Source organism: Bactrocera latifrons, unplaced genomic scaffold (assembly GCF_001853355.1).
Source record: "Bactrocera latifrons isolate USDA-ARS-PBARC rearing strain unplaced genomic scaffold, ASM185335v1 scaffold_4, whole genome shotgun sequence".
Taxonomy (NCBI): Eukaryota; Metazoa; Arthropoda; class Insecta; order Diptera; family Tephritidae; genus Bactrocera; species Bactrocera latifrons.
In genome coordinates, this window is record NW_017537045.1 from 2,097,790 (window position 1) to 2,108,226 (window position 10,437).

Here is a 10,437-nt window from a genome sequence, read left to right on the forward strand (position 1 = left end):
TTTTTTCCAAAGGGTTGCCACCATTCAAAAATTTAAATTATATGGAGAAAAATTTTAAATATTATATTCGAAACACAATTGTATTCGAACACAAAAATAATAACAAATTTAAGATTCTTATTTTTCAAAAGGGTTGCCACCATTCAAAAATTTAAATTATATGGAGAAATTTGAAAAATTAAATCAGAAAACAAATAAACACTAAAACAATGACAAAGTTAAGATTTTTATTTTTCAACAGGGTTGCCACTATTTAAAAATTAAAGTATATAAAAAAAATTAAAATATTATATTAGGAAACAAAAAACGATAAAATAATAACAAAAAAAATCCAAAGGGTTGCCAACATATAAAATTTAAATTATATAGAGAAATTTAAAATATTATATTCGAAAACAAGTAAACACCAAAACAATAACAAATTTAATATGTTTATTTTTTAAAAGGGTTGCCACTATTTAAAAATTTAAAGTAATTAAAAAAATATTTTATTAGAAAACAAATAAACGCATTTTAGTTATACGATTTATTATATTATACATACGGGCTTAGTTGATTTAGTAGACTCCGTATGTCTATTATTGTCCATAAGTTTTTGATATATTAATCTCAAATTTTGTGCGAAACTTTTGCTCTCTAAGAAGCTGCTAATATTGTTGGAATCGCCAATATCGGAACACTATAACTTATAGCGGCCTTACAAACTTGCCGATCAAAATCAAGTTCTTGTATAGAAAACCTCTTTATTTGGCAAGATATCTTCACGAAATTTGGCACAGATATTTTTTCTAAGACTTCTCGAATCGCTTTAACATATAACTGCCATATAAAGTGTTTGATGTAAATCAGGATAATGATCTTTTCATGCTATGAGGCGCATTTATTAGGAGAAGGGTATTAGCAGCCGCAGTTAACATTTTTTCTTCTTTTAAATTATAGTATTTACTTCATGATACATAAATATGTATAATTAATTTTAAGAATCTGCAGACATAAATATTATATGCATGCATTTTACTGCTCAGTAGCTAATCAGTACTAAGCGAATGTATGTAGATGAACAAGAACGTTTCAGAGTTCATAGCTCGCCATAAGTATATGTATTATATGTAATATGTAATCTTATTTACATGTTTATTTCAGCAATTTGCTGCCTCAAGGTCTTAAAGGGGACAGCTGACACCAAAATCAGTGAGTCACCGAAATAACGCAATCAAACCATTTATGAGCGCGTAATTTGTGTGGCCATTTGCAAGTGCATATGAGTGAATAAATATGTAGTGTGTGCATAATATAGATATACATATTATGTATGCATAAATGTCGAAATATATTTCTTAACATTTTGACAACGTTCGTGCAGATAGTTTAGGGAACATCACCCTAATTGCAGCAGCAATCGCTAGCAACTGATGCAATTTCATTAGCATGCAACAAAAAATGGTGTTATATACAATGAAGTATATATGTACATATGTATGTATGAGAATGTATTTGTGTTAATAACACACACATATGACATATTTGCATATTTATTTAACTTTGTCCAAAAATATAACCTAAAGCTTCACACATAAAGTTATCTTTACAGCTAACAAGCGCAATAGAAGCGTGGCGCAAGCTTCAAGCTACTTATATACCTATTAAACCCATTATTCAGCTATATAAATCCGTACAATTTCCATACGATTTGCTTACAGTCGCTGAAGAAAAGCGTCATTTTGTGTTCCTTATATGTCATAAGTATAGTATTTGAAGCAATTTAATAATTGTGTGGCAAATTAGACGCATTCGCATACAAGCGGGCACATATATGTCTATATAGGAACACATACATATGGCAGGCATGCATATACATATACGTACAAACATATATACAACCACCCATACACACACACACACACCAATGCACACGAAATCAAAACGTAGAAGGGGAAGCGACCCTGGTCCAATTGACAGCTAGTAAACGCTGTATAGGTCAGCGACGACGAGCTTGTATGCAAAGTTGCCACAGTTTATTAAGAGCAGACTGAATTAAGATTTGACTGACGACCGCTGATTGTTGTGGGTTTGACAGTGGTTGCGACATGGCAGCAGCAGAGAGGAGAATGGAGAATGCGCGCGACCAACGGATGCTGGTGGGTGTATGCAACTATGCAAAGCAAGCAAAAAAAAAAAAAAAAAAAAAAAAAAAAAAAAAAAAAAAAAAAAAAAAAAAAAAAAAAAAAAAAAAAAAAAAAAAAATTAACAATAAAAAATTACAGCACTAAATGCGAATGACTGACAGCGCAATAAATGATAATACACAAATTGAATTTTAGCTAAAAATAAATCGCGCTCAACTAGGCAAATGAAGTAATGTGCGAAAAAGTGGAAAAAAACGCAAACGTAGGAATAAAGTGGAAAATGTGGGTAATTTGATAAGTGTGGTAAACTACATGATATTAATAAACGGAGATTTGTTGCAAATTTGTTTGGCGCCCAATTTGTAGGAGTTGTGAGAGAGCGCTACGTATAAAATTATAATTATAAATTTATTTATTACCTAAGTAAAAAAAAAGAAATATTAAAAAATAAATGTTATACACAATTTTCAGGATCCCGTTTTTTCGGGATTAGAGCAAATTTGTAACGTTTTTCTTAATAAAAGCCGAAAACCTACTAACCTAACGCGTTGTTCGACTTATTGGCAATGTGTGTTCAAGATCCCGAAAATTTGCGGGATTGCAAAAATTGTCAAATTTTCTGTTAATAAAAACGTAAAAGGTATGCAATACATTTTTATGCGTGTTTTAGTTTTTTAGTGAACATATTTCATACTTTCGGTTTCTCTAATCTAAACCTTGGGATAGTACCAAACATACATACATACATACATACATATGTATAAATACATATTATTATACCAAGGGTTGATGCTTATTAATAAACTGTTACACCAATATTATACCGGGTTAATCGACTAAGCGCCTTTTTTATTTCCTTTTTATCTGTACTACATATTATATATTATTGTTCCGCAGTTTTCGGGTTCAATTATATAGTATGTATATTCGCTATAAATTCATAACATGAAAAAAAACTTTCTTTGTACATAAATTAATAATTGTTAATAAAACAATTTTCCTCTTTTTACCGTTTTCAACTCTTATACAATAAGTTTTCGGGATCCCGAAATTTTCGATATTACCGTAAAAATCTAATTGTTCTCTTAATGAAAGCCTGTTCGTGTTGTTGTCGACAATTCTTATTCAATAAGTTTTCGGAATCCCGAAAATTTCGGGATTTCAGAAAAATTCTAAAATTTTCTCTTATGGAAATCYTATATTGAATAGTTCAATAAATTGTTTTTCCGATTTCAAAATTTGTTTGTAAAAAATTGAAATTTTTTTTATATATTCTTAATTTTTGGGAGGGGTCTTTAAACATAACTTTTATATAAAAATGGTTGCCGTTTATCAATAAATTGTAACCCCAATATTATACTATGTTGTTCGACTTACTGAGGTTACAATTTTCTTCCTTACTTCACTTTAAAATGCTTCCGGAGTTTTCGGGATCAAACAAATATACGGTATAGTTCTTCATTGAGTTTTTGTGATCCAAAAATATCTAGCACACCATTAAGTGTGTTTCTTTAAATATACGAATTTAATCACAAAAGATATTAAGCTACACGAAGTTACAACTCCTATGCAATATTCGGAATCCCGAAAATTTTCGGTATTTGTTAATCAGTTGTGTTCATATGCAATACATATTTATTTCTAGTCCAAATTTTCCTCTAAATAATAAAAAAAATTTAACAAAATTACAATTTCTCTATGTACATACAAAAATATTTCGGGATCCCGAAAGTTTTCGGCTTTTTCTGTTATTCGAAAAAGTATTTATTTGTACTATTCAAAAATTTTCATGAATTTGTCCATTAGTAATATGTGGGTATTATGTTCGGCATTTCGAAAATTTAAAGTTTACATGTTTGTGTATTTACTTACATATGTACATACCTATTTATGTACGTCTGTACTAACAACAAAATGATTCAAAAAATTAAAACTAAATTTAATTTAAAAAAACTTAAAAACAAAAATTCCATGAAAAAATTTGAATTATATTGACAATTAACACATATTGAACACAGAATTTTTAATTTCAATCTTGTAGCATTCAAACACATCGCAGTGAAATTAAAATTTATAAAAATAAATAACAAAAATATTCATTCGAGGCACGTACAATAGCCCTTTGTCAAAGCAAGTGCTGAAAACTACGGGCGAAAACCTCGGTTACATATTAACATATCTACAAAACAGCTAGTGAGAACGAAATTGACAGCAGTCTATAAACGAAAATAACTTTAAATATTTTCCAATAAAACATTTGAAACCTAAAGGCACTTCCAGCTCAAGCAAAAGCATGTTATTAGTGTGCTCAAAGTTCATATATCAATTTTGTGAACCGATTTTATTATTTTAGGAAGTTGCGTAATACTTGACTAAATTAAAAATGTTACAAAGTTGGCACATGTTTGAAATACTAGATTAGAACTAAAGAGCTTTGAGAAAACTAAGTAAACAAACATAGCTTTTGGGAAGGGTTTCAGGGGGATTGCCACTTGTTTAAACGATTTTTATACTCGGATATAAAAAAAAAAATTAGAAGGTTGGAACCTGGAAGGAATTGGAAGGAACTGTTGGAAAACATTTAACCAAAAATTATAAATATAAAAGAAAAAAACAATAAAAGTAAAATGTTTTAAGAAAGCAACGAAATTTTAAATTAAATATGTATGTGAGGAATTTCAGCAGGATTGCCACTTGATTGCTAAAAAATTATAATTCGTTATGAACCGATTTTAATATTATATGAAATATGCGTTGTAATAACCGTACCTGAATTTTTCCAAAAAAGTAAAAAAGGTTGCCACCTGGTTGAAATAACTTTTAATTGCTTTTGAACCGATTTTAATGTTATATGCAGCATGCGTTATAATCCTTAAAATTGAAATTTTCAAAGTTGGAGTGTTGCCACCCATTTGAAGTAATTAAAAAAAATCATATAATTAAAAAACAATACATGAGCGCTAAAAAAGTTTAATTAATCGAAGAAAAAATAAATAATTTTTGCTGATGGTTATTATAAAGGTTACCACTTGTTTAAAAAATATAGTTTCCTCTTTTTAATACAATAAACATAGTCAAAATATCAAAATTAACGCATTTAGATTAGCCCGCTTAAAAAAAAAATTATTTAGGAAAGTTGCCACCTGATTAAAAAATCCAATTCAATGAAATGGTTAGAGTAAACTAATTATTAAATTACAGTTCTAAGACATATCAACATTTAAAACATTTTTTTTTTTAGAAAAGATGCCACCCTAAAACAGTGGCATAGTTAAATCTATTAGAATTTATCAAAGACAAATTTGTTTAAGGAAAGTTGCCACTTGTTTAAAAACTCTCATTCAATGAAATTATTTAAGTAAAGCAATTATTAAAATATTTATACGATACTACAGTTCTAAAGCATATTAATTAAAAATATTTTTTAGAAAAGATGCCACCTGAAAACAATTAACTTAGCTAAATTTATTAGATAAGCTTTTGTAAAAAATAGAAATGTTTATAATATAAGTAAAAAGGTTTGAAGAACCTCAAAATCGAAAAGGTTTTGAAAAATTTTGCCACCTGTTAAAAAAATTTTAATTAATAAGTATAGTTTAATAATAAGGTAAATTAATAGAGTTGTAGACATTTATTGAAGCTTGAATTTGGAAATATTTTTCGCCACTTGCCACTTGTTTAATATTTTTCAAAATTGTAATTGATAATAATAGTGTAATGATAAACTAAATTCATAGAGTTTAACATATTTAATTAAGCTTGGGTTTGAAAATATTTTTCAAAAAGGTGGCCACTTGCTTAATATTTTTAAAACTAAATACTGGGAATACGTATTTATTCTCCTTTTAAGTGCCTATAATGCTTAGGACACATGCTATTTTTTTGTTTTTTATATTATGGAGAATGCTAATGTGTACAGGAAGATTTTTCAAGTCGGGCATATATTCCGCATTTTAATTTTGACGAACGCAAAGTAATAGCGGAAAATATTTATCTCTCAATAATACTTTTATAATTCTTTACTACTTCGCTTCATTTTTAAGAGAAAGTATGTGGGAACAATAATTAAAAAGAAGCTTGTTCCAATAACGAGACTTTTCGGAAGAGAATGGTATTTTCTTTTCCTTGAGAGCTCGAGAGAAGATTGAGAGATCTGTTTTCAAATACTACATGCGTCAAAATATCAGCAGTTTATAAACTTTTGGAGCTCTTTTACATAAACGAAATTTTGTTGCGTGTTAGATTGTCAAATTAGAAAATGATTGGGTTATGTAAAGCTATCGTAGGACCAAGGCTGAATCGTCTAGTCGGTTGGTGAATTAATTTATAAAACAAAAAAAAACAGAACTTGAAAATATGCCAGGAGAACTGAAACGAAATGAAGAAAGGCAAGCCTAAAAACTCTGCGGCCAATGAATCAACGAAGAAGGAAGAGAGCAAGAGAATCACTTGTTTTTGCAATCGATCTGCATAAAAAGCAATTTTGAGCGTAAAAATAAGGTTCATCAAAATTCCGGACATTTAATTTCAAAATAGCTTAAACTCTTGTTTCATAAGCAATGAGTTCTTCATATGATTCTAAAAGCTGTTTTACAAACTAATAAAATTGTTTAATGGATGTAATGTTTATAGCTTCTAACCGCAAAACTTATATTCCACTTTTACAGTTTCATATCTGGCATTACACTATTGGGCACACCCACAGAGGTCTATCTCTTCGGCACACAGTATCTCTATATCATGGGCTCGTTGGTGATCATGGGTTTCGTGCTTTACTATTTCTTCCTGCCAGTATTCCACGATCTCAAATTAATATCCACATATCAGGTAAGAAAATTTGTTCTGTCTTATAACTCTTTAGTCGACACTTTTTATGACATTTCTACTGTTAGTATTTGGAGTCGCGTTACGATCGGCGCATGCGTCTCTTTGGTTCAGTGCTCTTCATGTTCGGATCGGTGAGTGAAATTCATTATATACAATTCACATCTTTAGCAGAGAATACTTCTTTACTTTCTCTTATTCTCTTTTAATTCAGTTATTATGGCTGCCAATTGTCATTTATGTACCCGCACTGGCCTTCAATCAGGCTACGGGCGTTAATATACATCTGGTAACGCCGATGGTTTGTCTAGTGTGCATTTTCTACACATGTGTGGTAAATAGACAACGCGAATAGACAGAAGAAACAAGATTTCTATTTCAAAATTGCTCCTCTCTTTAGGGTGGTCTAAAAGCTGTCGTTTGGACTGATGTTGTGCAGACGATCATTATGTTTGGCGCCATGGTTTTGATCATTGTTAAGGGCACCCTAGATGTGGGTGGATTTGGTGAGGTTTATCGTAAAGCGAAGGAGAGTGGACGCATTGAATCGCCAAAGTAAGTTTTTTCTCATTACCGTTCATAGGTTATTGATATACAATTAGCTTTTACTCTCCACAGCTTCACCTTTGATCTCACCGAGCGTTACACCGTCTACTCGCTCTTTATTGGCGGCGTTGCTCACTGGTTGAAATCGAATGCGATCAGTCAGAACATGATCCAACGCTATCTCTCGCTGCCGAATATGAAATCAGCGCGCACCGCTCTATGTCTCTTCATATGCGGCGTGCTGACTTTTATATGTATTTGCGGCTACAGTGGGCTGCTAATCTATGCGACCTACCACGATTGCGATCCGCTGCAAACGAAGGTGCGCTGTTGTTTTTTTGTTTGCTTAAACACCGACTAAATCTATATTTCCAGCTCGCCAAACGAAATGATCAACTACTGCCGTTACTTGTCATGGAAATATTGGGCGACTATCCCGGCTTACCAGGTCTCTTCGTTGCTGGCGTCTTCAGCGCTGCGCTCTCTTCACTCTCCACTGGCTTGAATTCTATGTCTGCTGTTATGCTTGAGGATTTCTTCAAGTCATTTGCTAAAAAGCCACTCACCGAACGTCAGACCGCGCTTATAATGCGTTTCGTAGTCATCATCTTCGGTGCCATATGTGTGAGCCTGGTCTTTGTTGTGGAAAAACTTGGTACAGTGCTACAATTGACTATAACATTATCGTCCGTCGCAAACGGTCCGCTCTTGGGCATCTTCACGGCGGGTGTGATGGTGCCCTGGATTGAGGGAAAGGTGAGTGGTCAATAGCAGTCTTAAGAGAGCTAAAAAGTGTTGACTAACAATAAAAATAATTCAATATTTTTAGGGCGCTCTAGTCGGTGGGTTTAGCAGTCTCATCTTTATGGCCTGGATGTGCATACGCGCTCAGGCAGATCTCGCAAGCGGCGCTGTAAGCTACCTACGCAAGCCACATACCATAACGGGTTGCAATTACACCTTCATTGATTTTGCTTCGATGAGCATGATAGCTGAGAACGTTACTGGGCAAACGACGGTACATTCCGAGTGAGTAATATAGACAATTTTAAAAACTGGTGTACTAAATAATAAGCAAATATAAGGGAAATAAAACAGGAAGAAAATTGAGACAAAAATGCTCGGTTGCATGAAATTAAAATCTTCTGGATGGAGTGATGTGTAGAAGCTCACGCAAGTGAGGAACATTCTCTGATCGCCAATCACTTGGGAGTGGCCAGAAACCATTACATATGGCTCAAGCAGCTCACGTCATTTGGTTTTAGACCAAGTATCCTCTGGGTAACCAAAGGACACCCGTTTAAAGGCGAGTTAAAGTGAGAAGGCGAACCATCACATCCCATAATTGTGCACTGAGCTTGTTACCCGCCACGTAAAAAATGCTCCCAATGAAAAAGAAACAATAGTGTCGGATGAGAGACCTCTTTTGATGACGACGATACTGAAATAACCTTCACAAATACCAAATATTTCTTACAAGAACTTAATTTCAGCTCGTAAGGCAGTATGAGATTGCCCTATTGTCTTACATCTCTTCAAATGCAAAAGCTTGCCCTACAAGCACTTGATCCCGACCAATCAGTTTGTATGTGAGCTATATGCTATAGTCATGCGATATCGGCGATGCGGACAAATGAACTGCTTTTTGGAAAGATAAGAACGTGTGCAAAATTTCAGATCGATATCTCGGATTCAGGGAGGATCATTAACTACGCTATATACAGACAGAGGGACAGATTGACTAACAGACGAATATGAGAAAATTGCAGATCGATATCTCAAAATTCTAAGAACTAACTCCCGTATATATAGACAGATGGACTGACAGACAGATGGACTGACAGACGAATGTGACTGAATCGAATCACCTCGTCACGCTGATTACTTATAAATCTACTTTATAGAGTTTATGAGCTTTCTTTAAATGTTACAAACTTCGTCGGTGTATAATTACAAACTCATATTTTTTTTTTTTTCAATTTTAATATAATTATAAACTTTCTTTATGCAAGAAATAAAATATCAAAACTCTTTCAACAGAAACGACACTTTTCACATCTACAACATCTCTTATCTCTTCTACACGATGATCGGCTCGCTAATAACGATCGTGATTGGCCTGATCACCAGCTTTCTCTTGGGCCCCAATAAGCTGGAGAACATGGACACATTGCTGCTGTCACCCTGTGTGCGACGCTGGGTCGACCGCTACAAGGTGCGAAGAGCGCTAGAAAATGGCACACAACAACAAAACAAAACACCGACAAAAGCGCTGGAAATGGACAAATTGAAGTTGACGAAACTGTCAGAGAAGCCCACGTAAAACTAAGCGAGTACGAGAAACGCCAGTGAAGGATCAAAGCAGCTAATAATTTTATTTATATTTATTGAAGGCATTAAGCGAGCTACCAAAGAAGAGAAGAAGCGAACAAATTAAGTTTAATATTAATTGAAAGTGTGTGAAAAGTGCGAAAATATATTGATGTAGCCTACATTAAGGCGCTACTATTTATTTAAGTCAATACTTGTAAATACCAAGCATTAGTAGAGAAGTCTTAGTGTGTAGTTTAGCACTGTAAATAGCAATAAGCAAAAACAAAAAAAAAACTAAAATTAAAATGTTCCTATAAATTATTTTAAATACAAACAAAAAGTATGTTCCCATCAATATTTGTTGCATTATTTGGGTTTAATTACGACGATTATATTACTTAAACCCACACATAGCTCCAAATAATACTTCAAAGCTTGCCTAACGGACAATACCGGCATATATGTATAAATATATATATATATTTTTTTTTAAGTTTTCGCCGCCTCTAACTATCCAAAGCAGACTGATTCTTTCACCCTTAACACAAAAAGTGCCCACTGGCGCGTTGAACCCATCACTAACCTCAAACTAATGACCCGCATTTTGCCTATGCACCCCTGTTAATTG

At 32.8% G+C, this 10,437-nt stretch overlaps 1 protein-coding gene across 1 annotated transcript in view; it reads left to right on the plus strand.

Annotated features, from left to right (window-relative positions):
• Positions 1 to 10,154, plus strand: part of LOC108972471 (sodium-coupled monocarboxylate transporter 1) — a 13,643-nt gene extending 3,489 nt beyond the window's left edge. Inside the window, exons 2-9 of the mRNA XM_018939073.1 lie at positions 6,794 to 6,953; positions 7,019 to 7,084; positions 7,165 to 7,284; positions 7,351 to 7,505; positions 7,569 to 7,818; positions 7,872 to 8,252; positions 8,326 to 8,525; positions 9,537 to 10,154. Coding sequence (XP_018794618.1) covers positions 6,794 to 6,953; positions 7,019 to 7,084; positions 7,165 to 7,284; positions 7,351 to 7,505; positions 7,569 to 7,818; positions 7,872 to 8,252; positions 8,326 to 8,525; positions 9,537 to 9,819 — 1,615 coding nt within the window. The 3' untranslated portion in view covers positions 9,820 to 10,154. The remainder of the gene's footprint in view (positions 1 to 6,793; positions 6,954 to 7,018; positions 7,085 to 7,164; positions 7,285 to 7,350; positions 7,506 to 7,568; positions 7,819 to 7,871; positions 8,253 to 8,325; positions 8,526 to 9,536) is intronic.
• Positions 10,155 to 10,437: the final 283 nt, after the last annotated feature.